The 26,985-nt window shown below is 41.5% G+C and overlaps 1 protein-coding gene across 1 annotated transcript in view; it reads right to left on the bottom strand.

Moving 5' to 3' along the window:
• DHX36 (DEAH-box helicase 36) overlaps nt 1–26,985 on the bottom strand; it is a 62,011-nt gene that overhangs the window by 16,236 nt on the left and 18,790 nt on the right. The window contains exons 3-13 of the mRNA XM_083177903.1: nt 25,552–25,744; nt 23,215–23,253; nt 20,887–21,057; nt 20,312–20,391; nt 18,248–18,322; nt 17,987–18,153; nt 15,952–16,033; nt 15,360–15,500; nt 13,759–13,861; nt 13,249–13,336; nt 5,578–5,633 (exon numbers count right to left, since the gene is read on the bottom strand). Coding sequence (XP_083034029.1) covers nt 5,578–5,633; nt 13,249–13,336; nt 13,759–13,861; nt 15,360–15,500; nt 15,952–16,033; nt 17,987–18,153; nt 18,248–18,322; nt 20,312–20,391; nt 20,887–21,057; nt 23,215–23,253; nt 25,552–25,744 — 1,195 coding nt within the window. The remainder of the gene's footprint in view (nt 1–5,577; nt 5,634–13,248; nt 13,337–13,758; nt 13,862–15,359; nt 15,501–15,951; nt 16,034–17,986; nt 18,154–18,247; nt 18,323–20,311; nt 20,392–20,886; nt 21,058–23,214; nt 23,254–25,551; nt 25,745–26,985) is intronic.

Below are 26,985 nucleotides of genomic sequence, written 5' to 3'. Positions count from 1 at the left end.
AACAATCAGCTTTTAAAGTACATTTTTTCAAACACAGGGCAGATGTATTAAGCCTGGTGAAGAGATAAAGTGGAGATGAGGGGTGTACACATGGTGAGATTTTGCTAGGAGATTTTGACTAGAAGGTTAGCCAAAATTTCCCAGTTTTTCTCCTGCTTAGTTAATATTGTCTAGCAGAGGTTGCTTAGCATAGATTGACTGTGCAGGCAAGGGAATTATGACTAGATCATAGACTATCATGACAAAATCGCTTAGTCAAAATCTCCAGTGCTTCCAGCCAAAATCTGCTGTGCATCTAGTCAAAATTGCTTAGTCGAATTGCTTAGTCAAAATTGCTTAGTCAAAATTGTCCATTAGACAATATCCCACAGTATGTACGGGGCTTAAAGTGGAAGGAGATAATGCACCAGCCAATCAAATCCCAACTGTAATTTTTCAAGCACAACTGAATGGCTGGTGCATTATCTCCTTCCACTTTATCTCTTCACCAGGCTTAATATATCTGCCCCCATGCCTGTAAAAGTACGGATTCATACCGGTTAATACGCTTTCCTCTACTCCACCATGGCAGCCAACACATGGGTTTTCCCCCTTATAGGTAGATATCTGGAAAGGAAAAGAAAAGGCACTGCCCCTATATAAAGGCCCGCCCCCTCAAGGCTGTGTCTTTCAAATTATAAAGCTTTCAATAACATAATACAAATATATACTGTATATCAATAACATGGGCAGGAAAATGCTGCCATGGTGGATTAGAGAAAAGAGTATTAATCGGTAAGAATCCGTACTTTCCTCTACCTCCCCATGGCATCCAACGCATGGGTAATACCCCATCGTTAAGCTTCAACTTTCACTCTCTATCTGTAAGAATTTTATATTCATTCAAAACAATCTTTTTTTTTTTTTTTTTTAATAACACTGCGCTGAGAATCGTTCTCCCAAATTTTGCATCACTGGATGACCCTAAATCCACTCTATAGTGTTTAGTGAAGGTATGGGCTGATGCCCAACATGCTGCTTTACACAATTTATCCAACGCCGCCGCAACCTTTTTTGCCCAAGATGCAGCAACCGCTCTGATCGAATGGGCTCTAATTCCCTTAGGTGCCTCCAGTTTCTTTACTTATATGCTTCAGCTATACAGGTTATAATCCATCTGGCTATTGTAGTTTTTGTAGCCACCATGCCTTTATTTCTGCCTTCTATTACCAAGAACAGCCTTTTAGTCCTTCTACAAGACTCTATCCTTTGAAGATAGCGCTTTAAGGCTCTCTTAACGTCAAGTGTGAGCAATCTGGCTTCCTTGTCATTGGTTGAATTTGCGCAGAATGAAGGTAATGATTTCTTGGTTTATGTGAAACTGGGACACGACTTTAGGTAAAAAATTGTGGGTTTGTTCTTAACACGACTTTTTCCTCAAAACAATTCAGGAACGGCTCCTCTGCCCACAGGGCCTGTAGCTCTGACACCCTTCTAGCCGACGTAATGGCCACCAAGAAGGCTACTTTAGCTGTAAGGAACTTGATAGATACCTCCTCCAGTGGCTCGAAAGGGTGTTCCGTCAATACGTTCAGTACCAGGTTCAGGTCCCAAGGTGCCATAGGATTATGAAATGTAGGCCTTATTTTCTTTGCAGAAAACCTTTTCACATACTTGTCCTCCGCTATCTTCATATCCAACATAGCTCTGAGTGCTGACATTTGTACTTTCAAAGAGCTTGCTGATAGTTTCCTGTCTAGGCCTGCCTGTAAGAACTCCAAGATCATAGGTATCGACCTCGGATCTCCGTTGTTTGTTCTGAAAAATTGAATATACGTCTTCCAGATCTTATAATATGTCCCTGACGTTGATGTTTTTCTAGCTTTCAACAGTGTATTTACAACCTTACTTGAAAAACCTCTCTCTACCAGGGCTCTGATTTCAACAGCCATGCCGCCCATTTCCACTTGGCTGGCAGAGACTGCACACTTCCCCTGACGTAACAAATCGCTTCGATTTGGTAGCCTCCATGGTGTGTCTATCGCCATCCTGGGGAAACATGATCTTCTTGGCCAGAAGGGTATAATGACGATAACTGTGGCCTCTTCTCTTTGTATTTTGCCCAGAAGCCTTGGGATTACCGGGAATGGTGGAAATGCATACATCAGATCCCTTCCCCATTTGAACATAAGTGCATCTACTTGCCAGGCCCCTGGTTCCCAGTGTCTTGATATGAAGACGGGAACTTTTGCGTTGAATCTTGTTGCCATCAAGTCCACCTGAGGTAGACTCCATCTCTTTATTAGTGCATTGAATGTCTCCTGAGACAGCTCCCATTCTTCTGGTCTCAATGGTGTTCTGCTGAGGGCATCCACTAGCTGATCCTTTTTCCTGCCAACATCATACTTCTGCTACCGCCCTGTTTGTTGATATATGCGACCACTACCTGATTGTTCGACCTGACTACTACGTCCTTTTGACACAAATGGGATTGAAAAGACATGCATCTTAACATTACCGCCCTCATTTCACTCAAGTTCAAGTGGGCTTGGCAGGGACTTCTCCCCCATTCTTCTTGAGCTGCTAATCCTGCACAGTGCCTCATCCTGTCTGACTGGCGTCGGTTGTCAGAACTACTTGCTCCCCTGTTGCGAATGATCTTCCTTGCCGAAGTCTTCCTGTACTCAGACACCATTTGAGGTTTGCTTGAGCCCCTCTTGACAGGTATATCCTCTGGCTGAGATTCTTTCTGTCCCCGTGCCACTGGGACAGAAAGCAGTTCTGGAGCACTCTCGTGTGAAACCTTGCCCACATAATTGTGTCTAGTGCCGCGGCCATAAGGCCCAGAATTGTTAAGCAATCTCCTGATCGTACCACTCTCTTTGCCAAGAGATCCATAATTTATTTTCTTATCTTGTCTCTTCTTTCTTTAGTCAGAACCACCGTCATTGTCCTTGTATCCACCAGGACCCCTAGATATTTTTCCTCCGTAGTTGGCATTAACTGGCTCTTTTTTACATTTATGAGCCATCCGTGTTGCTTTAAATATTCTGACTCTTGTGTATGCCGATGTGCTAACTCTTCTTATCGTGCTATGATTAGCAAGTCGTCCAAGTATGGCCGTATCAATATCCCTTCTTGCCTGAGGTTGGCTATAAGTACAAACAGAACTTTTGTGAACGTTCTTTACAACGGTTCGGCAGCAATGTAAATTGGTATGTTATTCCTCTTAGACGAAACATTAAATACTTCTGATGTTCTGGATAAATAGGAATGTGTAGGTAAGCGTCTTTAAAATCGATAGTTGTGAGAAAATAATTCTTCTTGATATCTGGTAGGATCGACCGTATCGATTCCATTTTGAACCTCTGCACCTGTACATAAGAATTCAGCCTTCTCAAGTTCAATATGGACCTGAATCCACCTGTGGCTTTATTTACAATGAAAAACCTGGAATGCCAACCCTGTTTTTCCTGTTCTTTTGGGACCATGACGACTACCCCTTGGGCTATCATTGTTTTCAGGCTGTCCATAAAGGCTTCTCTTTCTTGCCGGCATTTCATGTCCAGGTCCGTTGGTGTCACACCCGCTCCCTGCACCATCCTCCTGGGACCGAAGGCGGTTTATATATGCCCCGATGTGGCGTCCAGCGCTGTGGGTGCTTCCTGGTGACGCCAGATGCCCATTGCTCTCCCGCGCCGGACGATGACGTCACATGCTGCATCCCGCGGCTCTGGTTGCTTGCGGCGTCAGATCTCTGCACCCGCCTAGTCGACGGACACCCACCAGCTGCTCCGGGCACCTCTCCTGTCCCGCTCATCACCAGGTGTGTAACGGCCGCCGCGTCACCAGGACCACGCGGAACACCAGGCGCCCTTCTGACAGCATGCGGCAACAGGGTGAAGCACCCGCCCTTGGTCACTTGGACCCCGCAGGTAAAAAAATAATTTCAGCAGTCCCTAACTGCACTAGGAAGGGGGAGACCATCAGAAAAAAAGTTCTGCCTAAACCCCTACTGCACTAGGCAGCAGGGAAGGCTGCAGCACTTCACAGGGTAAGCCTCCATCAACCTGGAAAGGAAAAAAAAAAAAAAGAGACACAGAGCCTTGAGGGGGCGGGCCTTATATAGGGGCAGTGTCTTTTCTTTTCCTTTCGAGATATCTATCTATAAGGGGGAATACCCATGTGTTGGCTGCCATGGGGAGGTAGAGGAAATGACAGTTAGAAGCTGACTGGCTGGTACTTAATTTGTCAGCAGTAAATGGAAGAGATGTACTAAGCTCTGAAGAGAGATAAAGTAACAGGCAATCAGTTCCTAAGTGCAATATTACAGGCTGTGTCTGAAACTGATTGGTTTGTCCTTTATCTCTCTCTCTCTCTCCCCAACTACATATTTCCCATCTCCTTCCAAGCGTTATAATCTAGCCCTATACATCCATGTACTTAAAAATATATAAAACTAATTATGGCATTTACATGAATTATATAATAAAATCCAAGTTGATAAGATAGATAACTATGTTAATAACTCATCTGAAAAGAGGATCACACCTAAACACTCTTGCTTTCTCAGTGATTGCCATTACAGGTAATACTATCTATTCTAGTAGGTCGGTGATGGCTAACATTGACACTCCAGCTGTTGTTGAACTACACATCCCAGCATGCCCTGCTAAATGTTTACTCTTTGGCCATGCTTAAACTGATACAGGGCATGCTGGGATGTATATTTCAACAACAGCTGAGTGTCAAGGTTAGCCATCACTGCAGTAGGTTAAGGGTAATAGGGTCAACCAATATTAGGTCACCATGCATGGGGTTGACCACTGAAGGTCGACATAGCTAAGGTCGACAGGGTTGGAAGGCTGACACAAGTATTAGGTCAACAATGACTAGATTGACAGTCAAAAGGTCGACATGAGTTTTTTGCGTGTTTTTTTTTTTTTTTTTACGCTACGCTCGGCACACACTTGTGGATGGTAGGACATGAAATACTGCCTATTGGCATGTCGGCTAAAAAAAAAAAAAAATCTTGTCGACCTATCCATTACCAACCTAATGCTTCTGTCGACAATAGCGATGTCGACCTTCAGTGGTCGACCCAATGCATGTTGATCTAATATGTGTCGAACCGTATACCCTCTAGTAATAAGCATAAAAATATGCAAAGCACACCAAAGTGTAACTTGGAATATGTAACACAAAGAAACATTCCAGCAGTTAAGGTGCCCACACACTAGAATGATTTTTTTGCTGATTGGCCAATTTCGATCAGATGCGCGCTCCCGCGGATCTTTTGCTAAATCTTCTGATCTTACATGCTGCATAAAAGATCAGAATATTTAGCAAAATATCCATAGGAATGCACATGGGATCTTAAGAGAACTCTTTGGTGAAGGTGTGCGCTTTTGTACAGGACGGACATAAGATTTGAAGGCTAATTTATTCTTTCTAGTGTGTGGGCACCTTAAGGGTTTTTCTCTAGTGTTCCCCATCAGGCTAAGCAATAGTATAACAACGTTTCAGGCTAACAGGAAGGTATATGGATTATCCTGGTGGCTAAAGCTTCTCTGGATGAGAAATAGTTTAGTGACATACCTCTGTCTGATTTACAGTTGGCATCAATGAATGTAAAGGGATAATGATGAACCATTCTAAAGAAAACAATGCAGAGAATTATTCAAGTGTAAAGGTGCAAACACACAAGAAAGATCTGCGATCATAAGATGTGCGCATAAATTAGCCGTCAAATCTTTTGCCTGTCCTGGACAAAAGATTTCAGGAAAGTGCACATCTTTACCAAAGATTTTTCTTAAGATCCCGTGTACGTTCCTATGGATCTTTTGTTAAATCGATTTATCGGAAATCAGCCAATTGGCCAAAAAATCGTTCTAGTGTGTGGGCACCTTAAAAGGACTCAACAGAAAAACATATATTCATTCTATAGGGATAGGTTAAAAGTCACTAGGAAAAACTATTTTATTCTGTAGAATACAGAGTCCGGGTATCTCTGTATTAATCATAAAGTGCACACAACCCACACTAATATACCCTGACACATCGCAACACAGCTGGATAACAAATGGGAAAAAGGAGTTGGAAGTGACATAATAGTAGGATACAATCAAGAGGTTTTAAGTATACAAGAGATATGTAAGCAAGGGAGGGGGAGATTTATAGGAAAACAGTTTAGTTGACTTGAGGCTATATATAGATGTCTAGTATATATAGATGTCTAGTGTCCGTGTGACGCCGAAACACTGCTATCTGTTGGCAACTAGTAAAACTACATCACACTCCTAAAATGCACACACAATAAATAAAAATTAGCTTCACAACTCTGACAAAAACAATGTCCTAAAAATATAATGCCATAATATACCTTCATAAAATACTATGTGGATATATATATATATATATATATATATATATATATATATATATATATATATATATATATATATATATATATATATATATATATATATATATATATATATATATATGTTACAGATGGGAGACGCACACTAGCATTAGGATGGTGGGGAGTGCCAGGTCATAAATTCAAAATAGTCACTCTCCAATTGCACTAAAAGTGCAAAAGATAGGACCAGCACATCCAATAAATAGTCAAAAGCAGCATTTAATAGAACATGAAGAAGGTACTCATCTGTACAACAGGCATAGGCAGCTTATTCCATATTGAAGCAGCATGACAGTACAGCCAAAGAGCCAAGCATGTACCCTGACGGGCCGTTTCGGCGCACACGCGCCTTTCTCAAAGGGTAACCACAATTGCAAGGGTCTGGATGGTACATATAAGCAGAGGGACCATACCATTACTCACCTATAGCAGGTACATCACCGCGCTTTCCCGCTCCATGTTGCCGTCCGTCTCCCGCCGCCATTCCCATCAACCGCGTCATCCTCCTCCCTCCGGAACCAAAGAACCGGAAGTGGAACTAATGAGACGGTCGTAGGATGTGGGGGACCATGAAGACTGGCGCACAGACCGGAAAACGTCAGCGGCGCGTCACCGTTGCTATGGTAACCCGGTATTTCACCAATGTTCAAACACAAAAAGAAATATGCATAAATTTATCGCACAAATTGGAACTATATTAACCATATGTGTATAAGGCAGTGCTCATCATCTTATAAGATACATTATCATTTAGTTATTCGCACGCTATGTTATAACTAAGTTCCATCATGGTTGCGACAGGAAAAAATAAAACTTAACATAAAGAACAAAGGAAACTTATAGAAAACATCTAAAAGCACACTAGAAAAACAGGATAAATAGAAACTGTCTAGATTTAGACCCAGGATCATATTATGATCCAACGGGCTCCATCAGGTATCCACCCAATATGTCTATATAAATATTGACATATTAATTTCCTCATTCAGTCCTTGCGGAGCCAATGAACGAAGATTGTATATCCACTGGCTCTCACGTTGGAGGAGTCTCTTGTGTCTATCTCCCCCGCGTCTCAACGGGGGGATATGGTCAATGGGCATGAACTTGAATTCGTTCATTTTGTGTCCAAAATTGGCGTAATGCCTTGCAACGGGAGGAGTAGTATTTTCAATTTTAAGTAGTGCTTTTTTCACAGAGGATCTGTGGGCTCCAATCCTTTCTTTCAGTGTACGCACTGTTTTGCCCACATACACTTTTTGACATGGACACATCACGATGTACACCACGTATCTTGTGTTACAGTCCATGCGATGTCTCAACTCATATGTCCGACCCGTCAGAACATGCTGCCAGCTGCTGCCTGTGATTATATGCTTGCAATTGACGCACCCCGAGCATCTAAAGGAGCCTTTTCTGCCACCAAGCCACGTTTCAGCTCTGTCCACTCTGGGACTAATGTCTGAATAGACAATGCGTTGTTTTATGTTCTGGCTTCGTTTGTAGCAAAACATCGGGGGTCTTCTACACATATCCCCTATTGCGGGGTCCGAGCTAAGGATGTGCCAATGTGTCATCATAGCTGACCGCAGTTTACCAGACGTTATCGAATATGTATTAGAGAACATCATCCTATCCTCCTTATCCTTCCTCTCAGCTGTCACACTGAGGAGGTCTTCCCGTTTTAAAGCAAGGCATCTCTCTCTCGCACGCTCAACATCCTTCTTCGCATAACCTCTTTCCAAGAAGCTTTTACCCATATGGGTGAGGACACTAGTAAGTTCATTTTGACATGAGGTGATTCGTACTGCCCTAAGTAATTGGGCATACGGAAGCCCGGCTTTTATTGGTTGAGGATGAAAACTAGTTGCTAAAAGCAGACTGTTCTTGTCCGTAGGCTTCCTATACAGTCGTGTAACGAATCGGTCTTCCACTATCGACACAGAGACGTCCAAAAAATCTATGGACAATGGACTAACATTATGGGTGAACCTGATGGAGCCCGGGAGGGCATTCAGCTGCCCAACGAATTCACCAAGGAGCTCGACACTACCCGTCCAAACAAAAAACAAATCATCGATGTACCGCACGTACATCGAAATGAAAGAAGAAAATTTGGCATCTGACATAATATGGCGTTGTTCGAAATCATACATAAACAGGTTCGCGTACGATGGGGCCATGTTTGACCCCATCGCGGTCCCCTTCAACTGTAAATAAAAATTATTATCGAAAAGAAAATAATTTTTGTGTAATATGACTTCAATAAGCAAAAGCAAAAACTCAGATGCAGGACCATTGTAGTGCGAGCTCCCAATGATGACACGTCGAATGGCAGCCACTCCCTCCTCGTGGCCTATATTTGTGTATAAGCTGGTGACATCCATTGTCACCAGCATACTGTTGGAGAGTGGCCTGTCAAACATCATCAGCTTATTCAAGAAGTGGGTGGTGTCCCGTAACCAGTACGGGGTATTCTGGACCACAGATTGGAGGTGGAAATCCACGTATTGGGAAATAGGTTGGCATAACGAGCCAATTGAAGAAATAATCGGCCGCCCGGGGGGCGCTACCATGGACTTGTGTATTTTGGGTAGGACATAGATGAGGGGAATACGCGGAAACTCCTGTGTAAGGAACTCCGCGATCCCCTCATCTATCCACCCATTAGACAGTCCTAAACTGATAACAGAGTCAATTTCTGCTTTATACTTGCAAGTAGGATCAGATAATAGTTTTTTATAACAAGTACCGTCCATCAGTTGACGCATCACCTCCTTTACATATGCCTCATGGTCCAACACAACTATCCCCCCGCCTTTATCGGCGGGGCGGATAATGATGCTTTTATTCTCACGCAGGGACTTTAATGCCATCTCCTCCTCATGTGAGATATTGGACCGCTGGACATGCGCTTTCCTTATTACAGGAAGTATGTCTTTGCGCACCAGCCGCATAAAGGTCTCAATTGAGGCATTGTTACTCGGAGGGTCAAAGGTGGAGCGTACCTTAAAAGGGTTGACATTAGTGCCCTGTATCTCAGTACTCTGTTTGGAGAAATGGTCTTTCAACCTAAGTTGCCTATGGAAACGGTACAGTTCAGTTTCGCAGTCAAATACATTCTGTTTGAAGGTTGGGACGAACGTGAGTCCCCTATTCAGAACCTTCAATTCTGCGGGTGATAAAGTATGTTTAGAAAGGTTAAACACCATTATTTCCCCTTCCCCTTCCGGCCACTGATGTGGATTCATCCCAGAGTGAATCTGAATTACCCCCTAGGGGTGCAACTGCGCCTTTTTTAGGGGCAGGAACCTCCACTCGCAATCGGCCGAGAGGAAAAAACCCTGTAGGAGGGGAGGTTCCAAACATAGAAAAATCAAAAGGCCGGAAGGGGAAGGGGAAATAATGGTGTTTAACCTTTCTAAACATACTTTATCACCCGCAGAATTGAAGGTTCTGAATAGGGGACTCACGTTCGTCCCAACCTTCAAACAGAATGTATTTGACTGCGAAACTGAACTGTACCGTTTCCATAGGCAACTTAGGTTGAAAGACCATTTCTCCAAACAGAGTACTGAGATACAGGGCACTAATGTCAACCCTTTTAAGGTACGCTCCACCTTTGACCCTCCGAGTAACAATGCCTCAATTGAGACCTTTATGCGGCTGGTGCGCAAAGACATACTTCCTGTAATAAGGAAAGCGCATGTCCAGCGGTCCAATATCTCACATGAGGAGGAGATGGCATTAAAGTCCCTGCGTGAGAATAAAAGCATCATTATCCGCCCCGCCGATAAAGGCGGGGGGATAGTTGTGTTGGACCATGAGGCATATGTAAAGGAGGTGATGCGTCAACTGATGGACGGTACTTGTTATAAAAAACTATTATCTGATCCTACTTGCAAGTATAAAGCAGAAATTGACTCTGTTATCAGTTTAGGACTGTCTAATGGGTGGATAGATGAGGGGATCGCGGAGTTCCTTACACAGGAGTTTCCGCGTATTCCCCTCATCTATGTCCTACCCAAAATACACAAGTCCATGGTAGCGCCCCCCGGGCGGCCGATTATTTCTTCAATTGGCTCGTTATGCCAACCTATTTCCCAATACGTGGATTTCCACCTCCAATCTGTGGTCCAGAATACCCCGTACTGGTTACGGGACACCACCCACTTCTTGAATAAGCTGATGATGTTTGACAGGCCACTCTCCAACAGTATGCTGGTGACAATGGATGTCACCAGCTTATACACAAATATAGGCCACGAGGAGGGAGTGGCTGCCATTCGACGTGTCATCATTGGGAGCTCGCACTACAATGGTCCTGCATCTGAGTTTTTGCTTTTGCTTATTGAAGTCATATTACACAAAAATTATTTTCTTTTCGATAATAATTTTTATTTACAGTTGAAGGGGACCGCGATGGGGTCAAACATGGCCCCATCGTACGCGAACCTGTTTATGTATGATTTCGAACAACGCCATATTATGTCAGATGCCAAATTTTCTTCTTTCATTTCGATGTACGTGCGGTACATCGATGATTTGTTTTTTGTTTGGACGGGTAGTGTCGAGCTCCTTGGTGAATTCGTTGGGCAGCTGAATGCCCTCCCGGGCTCCATCAGGTTCACCCATAATGTTAGTCCATTGTCCATAGATTTTTTGGACGTCTCTGTGTCGATAGTGGAAGACCGATTCGTTACACGACTGTATAGGAAGCCTACGGACAAGAACAGTCTGCTTTTAGCAACTAGTTTTCATCCTCAACCACTAAAAGCCGGGCTTCCGTATGCCCAATTACTTAGGGCAGTACGAATCACCTCATGTCAAAATGAACTTACTAGTGTCCTCACCCATATGGGTAAAAGCTTCTTGGAAAGAGGTTATGCGAAGAAGGATGTTGAGCGTGCGAGAGAGAGATGCCTTGCTTTAAAACGGGAAGACCTCCTCAGTGTGACAGCTAAGAGGAAGGATAAGGAGGATAGGATGATGTTCTCTAATACATATTCGATAACGTCTGGTAAACTGCGGTCAGCTATGATGACACATTGGCACATCCTTAGCTCGGACCCCGCAATAGGGGATATGTGTAGAAGACCCCCGATGTTTTGCTACAAACGAAGCCAGAACATAAAACAACGCATTGTCTATTCAGACATTAGTCCCAGAGTGGACAGAGCTGAAACGTGGCTTGGTGGCAGAAAAGGCTCCTTTAGATGCTCGGGGTGCGTCAATTGCAAGCATATAATCACAGGCAGCAGCTGGCAGCATGTTCTGACGGGTCGGACATATGAGTTGAGACATCGCATGGACTGTAACACAAGATACGTGGTGTACATCGTGATGTGTCCATGTCAAAAAGTGTATGTGGGCAAAACAGTGCGTACACTGAAAGAAAGGATTGGAGCCCACAGATCCTCTGTGAAAAAAGCACTACTTAAAATTGAAAATACTACTCCTCCCGTTGCAAGGCATTACGCCAATTTTGGACACAAAATGAACGAATTCAAGTTCATGCCCATTGACCATATCCCCCCGTTGAGACGCGGGGGAGATAGACACAAGAGACTCCTCCAACGTGAGAGCCAGTGGATATACAATCTTCGTTCATTGGCTCCGCAAGGACTGAATGAGGAAATTAATATGTCAATATTTATATAGACATATTGGGTGGATACCTGATGGAGCCCGTTGGATCATAATATGATCCTGGGTCTAAATCTAGACAGTTTCTATTTATCCTGTTTTTCTAGTGTGCTTTTAGATGTTTTCTATAAGTTTCCTTTGTTCTTTATGTTAAGTTTTATTTTTTCCTGTCGCAACCATGATGGAACTTAGTTATAACATAGCGTGCGAATAACTAAATGATAATGTATCTTATAAGATGAGCACTGCCTTATACACATATGGTTAATATAGTTCCAATTTGTGCGATAAATTTATGCATATTTCTTTTTGTGTTTGAACATTGGTGAAATACCGGGTTACCATAGCAACGGTGACGCGCCGCTGACGTTTTCCGGTCTGTGCGCCAGTCTTCATGGTCCCCCACATCCTACGACCGTCTCATTAGTTCCACTTCCGGTTCTTTGGTTCCGGAGGGAGGAGGATGACGCGGTTGATGGGAATGGCGGCGGGAGACGGACGGCAACATGGAGCGGGAAAGCGCGGTGATGTACCTGCTATAGGTGAGTAATGGTATGGTCCCTCTGCTTATATGTACCATCCAGACCCTTGCAATTGTGGTTACCCTTTGAGAAAGGCGCGTGTGCGCCGAAACGGCCCGTCAGGGTACATGCTTGGCTCTTTGGCTGTACTGTCATGCTGCTTCAATATGGAATAAGCTGCCTATGCCTGTTGTACAGATGAGTACCTTCTTCATGTTCTATTAAATGCTGCTTTTGACTATTTATTGGATGTGCTGGTCCTATCTTTTGCACTTTTAGTGCAATTGGAGAGTGACTATATATATATATATATATATATATATATATATATATATATATATATATATATATATATATATATATATATATATATACATACATATATATTTAAACAAAACATTGGGAACATGTAAAAAATCAAAATACCAGTCTTACTAGTCTGCCTGAGAAAGCTGACCTGTCTGCACCACATGTTGCAGCCACAAAACTAGTATTCGATTTACATTTCATTTTATGCAATCAACAATAAGCTATAATGCTATAGCATACAATAACTAACATTACAGCATTTTTAGATTTTTCTATTATTTATTTATATCAAAGGGTTGGTCTCGGTAATGGTCATCCTTCATATTATACAGTTTGCAGAAGCTCCAGCATAGGATAGTAAATGTTTCTTACCAGATTTAAACATGACCTGTGACATCAGTAAGTCATGTAAGGTGCTAATATTATCCCAGCCTGGGAGAAACACTAAGATGGCACCATCCTACACCGAAAAACAAAATGACAATGGTTACTGCAAACCTTTACCAGATGGCAGTAATAGCATTATCCAATATATGAAAAGCCAACTACTGTATATGACAGAACTCTTTAGTGATTTATACTGCATATATCTCCACACATACCGTCAGCAAGCGCCTAACCATAGTTTCCTAAATTCTGCCATTGAAGTTCAGATTTTCAGGATAGCCATGCTTGAGCACAGGTGACTTAGGGGTATATTTACTAAACCTTGAATAATGATAATGTGGAGCGCGATGAAGTTCCAACCACTCAGCTCCTGTCATGTTACAAACTGTGGGGGGTATTATACTGTACACACATGCATCGTTCAGGTATAAATCATCCTGCTTCACCTTTATACCAAGATAAATCAGGAGTATAGATGCAGGATTTAATACTCACCTCCCCCTTCAGAACAATATGTTTTATAAGCTCTAAAATCAGATGGAGATCGACCTTCTCATCATCTATATTTTCCAGGACATTGATAGTCTCATCGGAGTACCTGGAGAAAATGAAAAGAATATCTTTTTTGTTTATATATATAAATCATAGTAGAACAAGGAAAAGGAAGAGAGCGCTACCTGGTGTATTAAAAGAGTTTTTAATCGGAGTATACACACTCCACGGTACTACATACAAATGCTCGTACCTAAAACAAGGGCTGTGTGGGCTGGCTACCACAAGGTTAAAAACATGTACCAAACAGGCAAATGCAGCTCACACGGTCCGTACTGTCATATCTACCGGGTCTCTGTAGGTGCTAACGCTGGGTTGCGCAGCATGAACTCGGGATACCGGAGAAGCAGCCGTCCAGTGAGTGAAGCTGGTTGAACGTAGCAGGCCACGCCTTGACGCGTTTCGTCACTGCGGACTTCGTCAGAGGGCGTGGCTACTGTCTACGTTCATCCTCCTTACATAGTAAGTCAGTTGTCAATCAAACTGAGAGGCCGGTTAAGCACTAGCCAATAGAAATTGCAGTGCAACGTCTGACACGGTCTGTATATAATATTTACCGTGTAGGTATGCCATCTGACACTTTCTGCACAAAAGCCTATATAATGTCAGTGAAAAAGAAGGATTTAAAAACTAAAGGCAGTATACTTTAGAATTTCATTATTTTTAAAAAAGTTCATTATTTCTTTCTTTAAAAAAATTATAATATAAAAATGGTGTAAGGCTTAAGTGTAATACATTTTTTAAAAAAAGGAATGGCTCTCAGTTAGCGACAACGACAATCAACACTCTAATGATTCATGTACAGTAAACGAATACATATATATACGCATATATTGCATCCTATAAATAGACAATCATGGAACAAACATATATATAAAAAATATATATAAAAATTCTAGTGTATGGAGACTTCGAACTGAATATATATATATAAATCATATCCTTAAAAATATTAGCTATTATTATGGGGATTTAATGGGATATTTTTATAAAGTGGAAGTTTTCTATGAAGGTACTGATTTCAATATTCTCAAAGTGAAATCAATGTGGTTTTTATTCAAACAGTTCATTTATTAAATAGGTGGAATGATTATGAAAAAAGAAACCCCAATATTGCAATCACAGCAGATTTACAAGAGTTGAAAAGTAATTGCCAACGTACATTTTTTTTTAGACTATGGGCTATATTCAATGCAGCCGGCGAAGGCGATAAATGGCAAGGATCACCGAAAACAAGAGATCCCTACCGTTTAACCCCCGCGCTGGCCACTCACCCTATTCTATGTTCTGGTGGAATTCTCAATGTCAGAAGACGACGAGGATTCCCCCAAACAGCGAAGCTCGCAGCTAATACAGGGAGCCCGCTGAATTTAGCCACGAGCCTTGCTGCTTTAGTGGCTGCACACGCCGTTTCCATTTCACTACAAAAACCTAAGGAGTGGGACACCGCATATGCAGGGGGTCAGTTAAAAAGCTTATTTTTTAATAATTTGGCTGAAACAAGCTTCAATAGATTTTGACAAATATAAGTATTTGTTACTCACCTTCCCTGAAGCCTCCTTATAAATTCCGGAAACCGTTCTCTGTACAATTCTTCCTTTTCTGCTTTTTCTGTACGCACCGTATGTCCTTGCATAAACCCCTTCTTGTACCTCGGCCTGCTGTCTTTGTCCTTAGGAGTATAACTTAAGGGGAAAAGAAATGATATACATGAAAACACATCTCATCAAATTTCAATGATACTTTTCATTCATCGTTTTTGTTCGGGGGAAAAATAAGCTGTGAAGGTCAGAGTTGAGTCACTGATCATTATAAAAAATTGAACATGGAAGAGATGAGCAGAAGATTAATGTTGCGCAAGCACGGTACAATTCACTGTCATTTTCTGAATCGCAAAGTGTTAGCTGCATTTGATGATGATTCGATCCCCTGTGGTCCAGTGGCCCTGTGGCATCGGGATCGAAAGCAGAAATAGACTTGGCATTCCAAGTAGGCACCAATGCAGAAATGAGAACGCATACACACACACACACAATTTTGTCCCTTATGTAACAACCATTTGTTTTATAAATTGCATCTATTCAATGGCTCTTGTAACATGATTTAGGAAATAAAAAAAGCAGAAAACATACTTACTGTATCATTTCAATAACATCCTCCAAGAGATATTCTTGAACAGGGTACGTAAATCCTGGAATATGCAGCATTGGACAGTGGCCTGAATGAAGAAGGATCATAGTTAATGACATTTTATCCAGTTAGTGGTTGTATTATAAGCCAGTGTCTAATGATACAAACGCATATAACGGAACAGGTAACGGACAGCCAGTAGGAAAAGTCGGCTTGCTGTTGGGATCATCTGTTTAGGGGATAATATTGCAATTGAACAATTTTATTAAATATACCTTCTATGACACGATGGCAACCCTTTTAGCAGCATGTGCATAAGCCAGGTCACTGATATAATGTAGAAGCCGGTTTGTCAGGCATTCATTATCAGCACATACTGTGTATATCAATAAATGAACTGTCATATTTGCTGCTCGGCAGTTCTAATGATGCATCATCCATAGATGCCGGCAGGGTCAGCCTGTAATGAAGGCCTCATGGCATTGCATTACAAAGCATTACACTCGGAATGAAGCCTCTCTAAGGCACAGGAGCACACGAAGAGAAAGATATTTATCATTTAACAATTGTATGTTTTACAAGGAAAAGAAAATATTGCACATAAAAATGCATGAGCAGGTACATTATTTATATATTAAATTACTTTTATATTACTTTATTTACATAATGGTGATAGCAACAGAATTTGATGTAAAGGGGCCAAGACCTGAACACTTCATCTTAAAAAGAACAGAATATTTTATTTAGAATGTTCTGAAAAAGAAGAAATAATTGCTGCTGTCTGGTGATTGCATCACACAAGCAGGCGAGATCTCTCAGTACCCCCTCTTACACACACAGGACAGAAATGTATGCTACTATGTGCTGCTAAATATTTGTATACCGAAATGTGTGAAAATATGTAAATATTGTAGCCATCGGGATTTTTATTGAGGCACCAGCTGGCAGCTTTGCAGGTCACAGTAGCTGAATACATAGGCCAACATAGGTCACAGATCAGCCCATTATTGAAAGTCTAAGTAGTCCTACAGTCACCCAGCATGGCCATAAAAAGACACTAAGGACATTGTAGCTGTGTATGAGATGGCAGTCACAGGCTGAGACACACTATATTTAAATAGCGCACACATATTCCGCAGCGCTTTACAGAGAATATTACACATCAGTCCCTGTCCCAGTGGTGCATACAAGCTATATTCCCTACCACATGCACATATTTATTTTAGGGCTAAATTTTGTTGGGAGCAAATTAACCTACCTGTATATTTTTGGATTGTGGGGGGAAACTGGAGTACCTGGAGGAAAACCACACAAGCATGTGGAGAACATACAAACTTTGCACAAATAGGGCCATGGTCGGAATCAAATCCATGAGTTCAATGCGAACCATTACACCATCCATGCACCACCTGTAACTGCACACAAATGGTCCCTGAACGTCAATCCCTTTGGGAATAAATACTCTGTGACCGCTATGACAAAACCATTGCTGCACATGCACAGTGCAACCTAGGACGATATACTTAGACGATACTGACACAGCAAATCATCCTGATCATCTAATGTGTACATGGCGATTGTGCACTGCCGCGGGTCAAACGCAAATGTTCTGGTTGGCAATGCTGCACAGCCAGCTGGAAGATATTATGTGCAATTCGGCGCAGTGTAATAAAGGACGGAACGATATGTACTTTATATTGAGTAATGTATACCGGCAATCTGCTTAAGGGAAGGGAAATTGTCCCGAACATTGGCACGATTGCTGGCCATTGCAGTGTGTACCCAACCTTAGACGCATGAGATATTGGCCGACCTTCGCGTAACTGTATAAAAGTCAAGTTTGTGTACACCTCTTAAATCAGGTCCACTGTGGGAAGGTGAAGGATGCCAGGAGTTATTCTTAAATGCTGCGTACATTTTCAAGCTGATGTTTTGAAGTATGGAAAATCCTATTATCATTTATAAGCATGTGGGAAAATAAATGCTGTAATAATATTACTGTGCCATAAGAGCCTCACAATGGTACCAAAAGTAAACTAACCAAAATACTGAGAAAACTTCTCTGCATTCAGAGTTGCGCTCATCAATATGACTTTCAGATCAGATCGATTTTTCACAAGGTCTTTTACAATCGCCATGAGAACATCAGACTGCAGGTTTCGCTCATGAATTTCATCTATAACAATGTGACTAACATTGGCCAATTGTCTGTAACAAAAAAAAAACATTGGTTTGAAATGTGTTTATTGTCTGAATTCAATGTTAAAAATCCATTCACATGTCTGAGTAGTGGTACACTTACTGGTCTGACTGAAGCCACTGCAGGACTATCCCGGTTGTGCAGTACAAAATAGAGCCTTGTTTCCGTGGCAACTGACTAAAAAACAAATAAATTATGAAGTGTGAGAAAAATCTACCACATTATAAGTAACAATGGGCCAGATGTATCAAGCTTTAAAAAGTGATAAAGTGGAGAGTGATAAACAGCCAGCCAATCAGCTCCTTCCTGTCATTTTTCAAACCCAGCCTGTAACAGGAGCTGATTGGCTGGTTGTTTATCACTCTCCATTGCTTGATACATCTGGTCTTACATGCATTATGTACAAAAACAATGTACAAAAAATATAATACACCAATAAGGCTCAAAACATTTTTCTACTGTATGCTTATATGAAACATAGAGCTTCCTTTAGTAGTTATTTAAAGATGTATTCACTTTATCTACTCAGCAAATCAAAAACATTTTACTTACTTATGGACTTGCTAGTTACCCTAAATTATATTGAACAGACCCAAAATGGCTAATTCGCAGGATGTTAGTCCCAGGTGATTTGGTTTTTACTAGCAAATGTTGCTCTGCTACAGAGAGCACCTAAGATTACGCTAAATATCAGTTCTCATTGTATTCAATATGCAGACCATAGTGATTCCACACAGCACTGAAGGTTATGGGTTAGGGAGAGACGCACTCCCACCTCAGGCCTATTTGTTTGGATTTCCTTCCCCAGTCTACAAACACACTGCTAATAAGCCACAAAATGGCCATTTATACTGTGATCAAGAGCTTTCTTGTGCCAGGTGGTTAATGTCCAGACAGGCCGGGTTTAGCCATAAAAACCCTAAAAGTGCTTTTTGAGTATCCAAACAAGTACATTTATTGCACATTTCAGCTCAGCAAGCCCTAACTGAGCAACAATTAAATTGCCTTGTTGGGTGCATCGAATGTCGGCTTTGTGGAGAAATTGTATTCCCCCATTATTTCCCATTTTTGATACAGCACTTAACAACATTGCTTTTCATTTAGTGTATTGTGGAGGTCACTTAAAGAACTTAAAAATAACTTTTAATTTCTTATCGAGAGCACTGTTAATGTTTAATATTGGAGAAAGTATTTTATTTACCGCTATTTTGAATAAATGCATTTTTTAGATTTAAAGGAAACTCTTGGTTTCCCCATTTAGGGGGTATTCAATGTGCTGCCGATATTCCCGATGCGGGAAATAGCAGCGGGTCCCAATTCAATGTTGTCTTTACCGACAACATTGAAGAGGGATCACGGCAGAACGGGCCCGACTTTAGAAGCGGTCGGGCCCGTTCTGCCGATAACGGCCGTGGATTGTCACGATCCCTGCCGCAGATTGACAATCCATGGCTGTTTTCGCGGCCATGCCCCCTTTGCGCTGATCGGCAGGCAGGACATTGAATCCCGTCTGTCATTCGGCTGTCGATCAAAATGCAAATGTGCCAAGATCACGGCTTTCGGGATGGATCGACTTTTATTTTATATGCATCACGGGTTTGGGGATAAAGCCTTGAATTGAATGCACACAATTTTTATAGTTTAATATTGAACGTAACACTGCGCATAATGTTTTTGAATACATGTTTGTTTGCCTTTAATCCTTCCTCACTTTCCTAAGTCCTTAGGTTAGAGCAGTGTTTCCCAAACGGTGTGCCGTGGCTCCCTGGGGTGCCTCGGGACACATGCAGGGGTGCCGCGGCTTGGTGGTCCAGGACCAACTCAAATTATTAATGGTTAATTATTTAGGAGCAAAACCAGTGCTGGTGGCTGCCAATTATAGAATGTGTACAAACAGAAGCAAATCCTGCCCTTTACCACATAACTGCCACTAAGAATCGCATATAAACCCAATCGAATAAATTTTTTTGGACCTAGGGGTGCCGTGAAAAAAATTCTGATTCTCTAGGGTGCCGTGAATCAAAAAAGATTGGGAACCTCTGGGTTAGAGGTTGAAAGTTACTATTAAGCATGCCTAAATATTTGGTGTTATATGTCAAGGTGTCAATTAAATCTTCCACAGACAAAGACAATGCTACTCAATTGCTAGTAAATGACATATCTTACCATTCTAGACGGATTTGATAACCAGTGCTGTATCCTTTCCCGCATGGTTCCGCTCGCTCTGCAGCCACGCGTTCTGCCACCTACAGGAATAAATTACATATGTGGACCATTTTAAATTGCTAAAATAAAATATGAAAAGATATTTTGCAGCAATGATGAGGCTAAACAAGTAAGATCCTGTGCTAATATTTAGCACAATTTCCTAACCCCACAGTTCTAAAGTATTTAATGAGTTGCAAGCATCATTAGCAGCAAACAGAGGTTACGAACTCTCACTTAATTATTAGTTTACATAGACTATAATTATTGTATCCCTGAACATAAGCAGTTAGAGCAATGTCTGTTAAATAATCAGGCTGTGAGTATCATTAAGATTTTCAGCGTACAATCTGTGTTTCAAATCTTAAAATGCTTTAGTGCAATTATGAGACGAGTCTAATGAATGTATGTCAAATGGCAGCCTTATTTATATAGGCAATAATCTGCCATCAATGTACCCTTTTGCCCACGCCAGTCTTTTAGCTAAACCATCTTGTGAAAACGTTATTGTATTTGATAATAGTGCTATAACTTACCGAAATGGCACTAATCCTTCTAGGCTGAGTGCACACAACGTGACAAGCAGAGCCTTTTCCCTTGGCAATATAGTCATCCAGAATAAACTGTGTTACTTGTGTAGTCTTCCCGCAACCAGTCTCACCACTAATGACCAGCACTTGGTTGGAATTTATCATTTTAATTATCTCCTGAAATTGAAACATTAAAAACATCAAGTCGTTTGGAATCATTAATGAAATCACAATTTCTTCATGATCTATTCAACTCTTCAACTTTTTTATACTTAAAAACTATTAGGATTGTCATCTTCTGGGCTTTGAAATAAAGTTTGCCAGAATAGAAGCAGTATGACTGACTGGTAAGTACAGAAGTGCTGTAAAAGCGATATTCTAAAGACAAGTTATAACATTAAAATATGTGACCCCAAGTTTGTGTCCTAACAAGTGGAAGGTCCATCCAGGTATCCTGCCACCCATAATGGGGTGTGGTTTATTAGATAGACAGTGTATAGCTAGAGTCAATAAGTTGACGTGCAATAGGTCGGTATGGTGAAAAGGTCACCATTTAAAAGGTAGACATGATTTTTTTTTTTATGTTGACACTTGTCGACATGGACCTCCAATTAGTGTAACGCTTCGGGCCACTTTACAGTTTCCAATTGTAGTCCACATAGAATAGATGGTAAAGTATGAAAAAGTCCCAAATATGTAAAAGAATTGTGGCAAACTCATGTCGAACTTTTCATGTGTCTACCTTTTTTCATGTCGACTTTTTGACTGTTGGCTGCATATAATCTTATGGCAGGAACAGTAGCCTATTCTGTTGAATAGGACAGGACAGAAGGAGCCTCCAAAGCATTGCACAGTAAGGGCGTGATTCTAGATTACTCGCTATGTAGTGAGTTTGGCCCTGTCCCGGTGGGGACTGCGCATGCACATGGTCTATTATGTGCAGCTCACCTTTGTGAATGGCTTCGGCGACTTGCATAGTCACCGAGCCATTCGCAAGCATTAGGGCAGTCCGGGGGTGGACAGCAGCAGGGACATCCCATGGGAACATCCAGCGTATTGTGGGTGTCCTCATGAAAACGCTGGACATTCCCATGGGTACGCGGGCGGGCCAATGCCTGCCGGGGACAGGTGGCTGATGTCACAGGACATCAGCAGCCCATTTCGCCTTAGTCCGTGCGCTCGCAAATAAAACTCAGGTTCTACTACTTCTATTTGCGAAGGCTATTCGGATGGACGGCGTCTCCAGCGCTGAGCCTACCTGAAGCATAAGTCTCTTGGCTTTTAAGTCGATGTACGTTATCTTTTTTGCTACATGGTAGAGTCCCTAAACCAAACTCTCTCTATATACTTAGAAGTTCCTGCACATCAGAACGTGGCTTTTACCACGTAATAACGACTAGCGACAAATGCTAGTCCATTGCATCATAGCAATGGAGCAGCCAGTGCCAGCAAACATGGAATTTACGCAGTTGACCTCTAAGCGCCTGATCCTGCTTCACACATAATGCAAACAAAGTCCCAGGTGCCCGTTGCAAACAGAAGGCTAATGCGACTATATGCCCGTAGTCAGATGCATCTATTTAAAAGCACACCCGCAGTGTTCTGTCTGTGAGAGCAGCCATCCTCACTGTCAATGACAGATACACCTTCCTTATGGTAGGCACAAAACACACAACTCAGAATAGGTTACATACGCACAAAAAACCCAGCCACATAGCGATTCTCTTAATGTGAATGTCCTGGTGCGGCTCAGTTGACAACTACCCAGCTATTGCAGAAAGATAGCAGAGATACTTACTGGCTCGGACTTGTTTCTTAATACTTAAAGGTGTGTATGCAGCCTACAACAGATGCACAGTTTGCTATAAATTACAAGATGAACTTGTATGCAAATCAGAATTAGTCTAAAGGCCCCCATACACTATGTGACTTCTCTTACGGGAGAAGTCGCATCCAATTCCCCTTGAGAAGCCTTCGGTACTACTGCATGCAATGTATTGCATGAAATCTAATGTTCCCTGCCGACGGAAGAGGGTCCGACCTGGAGATCTTAAGGAACGTATGATCTCCGCCTCTGATCCGATGTGTATAGGATCGTGCATCGGATTGGATGTCAGACACATGCTATTTGGGTCAATTTCACCCACTTTCTCAGCCCGATCCGATGGAATCGTGTGAAATCGGGCCCAAATCGCATAGTGTATGGGGGCCTGTAGTGTAGGGCAGGGCATAACGTAACTCAGTGAAAGGGTTTGAACTCTGATGTGTAGTAATAAAGAGTACAGAAATACTAACCAAAGCAATAGCAGTACTTCACAGCAAACATATGCTTACCTCTTTCATTCCATAAGAGGGCAACTTTTTACGAAATTGCTGGAAGTAAAAAGAAAACTGGAAATCACTGAAGGACATTGATATTGTGGCACAAACTTATACAGAAGATGCATTTCTCCATTATTGGTATAGCAACACTTTAACAACCCATTACTTGGGATTGTATACAATTCAGTTATTAACAGTTATTTGCATAGTGCAAGCATTTTTCTGATGTATTTTACAGTTGGGATCAACTAATTGAAGTTTATTTAAATATTGCATTCAGAAAAAGAACTGTCGCTGTGAGCGGCACTGGCAATTTTAATGGATATTTTGAGGATCTATATAGTTACATAGTAGTTAAAGCTGAAAACAGACTTGCGTCCATCTAGTTCAACCTTGGTTTATTAGCTTAACCCTTATTTTATGTATTGTATACTGATATTTTATTTTCAAGACAGATTTTTTTATTCTTATTTGTACCCCTGGATGGTTTTAACCATTAAATGTTTGTCCAACCTTATTTTAAACGTATTTAATGTGTCTGCCGACATCACCTCTCCAGAAGAGAGTTCCATAGTTTCCTTACCCTGACCGTGAAAAATGTTTTCCTTCTAAGGGAACGAAATCTAATCCTACCTTGTGGTAAAAAGGGTGTTTGACAAATCCATATATTGTCCCCTAATATATTTGTACACGTAAAGCATGTCCCCCCTTAAACGTCTCTTCTCTAGCGTAAACAATCCCAATCTCTCACAGCAACATTGGCACTCAAAGGGTTAATAAGGTTTGCTTGGCAGTTTTCATACCCAGTTTGATAAATTCCCTTGGCACTCAAAGGGTTAACAGTCCAGGCATTAGATATATCCAAGCAGATAAACAACTGAGGTACAAATTAGGTCACCTGTGCTCAAGCATGGAGATCACTAATACCTGGAATGAGTGATTAAAGATTTTAGTTAAAGGTGCCCATACATGTTACAATTATTGTATACAATATCGCATCTCGGTTTTGCGATGAGATGTGCTGCACATACTTTTTGTACTAGATCTCATCGCAAAACCGAGGTGCGATGAGATGCGATATTGTATACAATCATTGTAACGTGTATGGGCATCTAAGGCTTTAAAGAGCACAGGAGACAGAGCACTATTGGTTTGTGAGGACATAGGATCAAGAGGAGAGGCAGTAAAGTAGCTCTTTTCATTTGATCTCCTTTTATGGGATCAAATGAAGAGAATATGCCACTGGGTTCAAGGGAGGAGTTGATCAATTTGCAGGATGAAAAAATCACTAATATTAAGATGGATCTTATCAACCTTGAACTTTAAGTGAGAAGCATGATCTTGGGCACTGATAATAGCTGGGGACAGGGGGGGGGGGGATAAATTTAAAGAAATAAAGAGGAAGATTTGGTTAAAATGAGATAAGAGACTGTTTGACATGTTCAAGAAGCGATAGGACTAGTGTGCGCACGGACATATGCATGGCCACAGATATGAAGGGAGCAATTGCCGGGTGCAAATAGTCGCATCCAGCCACACAAGAATGTTGGACTACACATAGGCAACACATAGTCAAATCATCTATAAAACAACACAAGATCAGATACAGCCTAGGACTGGGGTAGCCAACCCTAGTCCTCGAGAGCTACCAACAGTGCATGTTTTGCAGGTCTCCTCACACAATCACAAGTGAACTAATTAGCTCCATCTGTGGATCTTTTAAAATGTGTCAGTGATTAATGAGTGCAGCAGCTAGGTTGTCTGGAAAATGTGAACTGTTGGTAGCTCTCGAGGGCTAGGGTTGGCTACCACTGGCCTAGGACCTATGGGCTCTGAAGGGTATATTCACACAAGGACATGTTTTTTAGCAGTGAAGATGTTGCCCATAGCAACCATTCACATGCAAGCTTATAGCCTATAGAAGGTGGTAGATACATTTTTTTTTTATTTACACAAATGGCGGCAGTATCAGTATCATGGCTGTGGCCCCATACAGTTGTGTCCTTTTACTTAGAAAACCTTCAGGAGTCGGACAGTAGCTGCAGTCACATTTCTATAAATGTCCTCCCATAACTTAGATGCCACCTTGGATGAGTCAGTCCATTGTCGGCTGGAATGCATGCTACAACATAAGTAATAGTACCTGATGTAACAGATTACAAACACTCGCTCTGCTCCCTATATACAAAAAGGAGAATACCCTCCACTTTAAGGACAGTCATTATTTCAGTAAATGCATATCTGAGAACAGACGCAGGTTGGAACAATAAAGCCATTTCCTTTTGTACGTATGAATGTATGCCACAAGCAGTATTGAGTACGCTACTATTATAGCACTGAAACAGTTACCTGCATTTCTATGTATCGGTGATCTGTCTTTTCTTCCAGCAGCTCTTCTTTTAGTTTTCGATCCAACTCTGTACTTGCTCTATTTTCTCTAAAATTACACACTGGTGCATCATCGCCATCATCATCATCATCATCATCCCAGGCATCTCTCGCAGTGCCTTCTGTCTCTTTCAGTGGAGGAATACAGCGGTTTCTGAAAACAGAAATGTTCAAACATAAAGCGTCTCTGTCCACTTCTATAGAAAATGCTTAAGCTACAAAAACAGGTTGTGCACAGGTGCGCGATAGTTTTATTATTGAACAATAAATCACCCGCGAATAGAACAAGCTAAAGTTAGCCCTGGATATTATTGCAGCTTTTGACTAAATGGAAGCATTGCATTGAAATGGCACTTCTTCTATGAATGCTATCATTTCAGGGCAGAGATCTGATCCTAACAAATAAGCAGTGAATGCCACATTTATGTTAGAATTCAGTGCTAAATTGACCGTTATTGATATATAAGTCACCACAAAGCTCCACAGTGCTGTACAACGGGAAAGACAGAACATACATAAAACAGAAACATGCAAAATAAACCAAATAACCGCAGAGGGTGTGGAGGAGTCTGATCAGGAGACAGCTTACATTTTAATTGGAAGACGACACAGATAGGCCATTACTGAAAATATCTGGCCTATCAGAGGAACGAGAGGGGGCAAAGCGGCTACTGATTACACATGTCAGGGTTTGTTTAACCGTTGAGTGCCAACATCGCTCACATTTGTTATATAACTTCAAATAAATAATGTTGGGTAAAAAAAATGATATTTCCTAGATAATGTAAACATTACAGGTCATTATGATGAATAAAACTTTTGTTTGCCAATTTTTACACCTATTTTGACAAATTCAATTGGCATTTAAAGAGTTAAGAGCTGTGATGGGAAAAATCTGTCCCAATCCTCTGTGTACATAGTATTTACATTTAGTTTTACTTTTCAACATGTATGACCATGATCCCAGAATTTGGTTACGACTCTCCCATCACCAAACCCATTGATGCGATCTACGGCCCTGCTGGCTAGCTAATCATGTTTAAGGGCTAATCTATAAACTATGACATTTCAAACTACTGTGAGACATCATCTGTGATGAATTTAAGCTAAAGTATACACTGTGCAATAATCGGGCCAATCAGACATTTTCCTGGCTGCGCAGGATGACTATGGCAGCACATGCAGCTGACTGTCAATCATAAAGCTGACAGATCGGATACCTCTATCAATGGTGCAGACAAGCAGATGTAGCAAATGTGTATACAGACATACTATAGGAGGAATTCAATTAGCCCTGATCATTTACAGGAGGTGGTAACCTCAGGATATAATGACTGGGGCTTTGCAATTGTAGCCCCTTTCTGTCTCCCAGTAAATTTATACCCTTTTCACACC

The sequence above is a fragment of the Crinia signifera genome, chromosome 3 (genome assembly GCF_055691185.1).
Source record: "Crinia signifera chromosome 3, ASM5569118v1, whole genome shotgun sequence".
In the NCBI taxonomy this organism is placed as follows: domain Eukaryota; kingdom Metazoa; phylum Chordata; class Amphibia; order Anura; family Myobatrachidae; genus Crinia; species Crinia signifera.
This window is presented reverse-complemented; position numbering and strand designations above follow the sequence as displayed.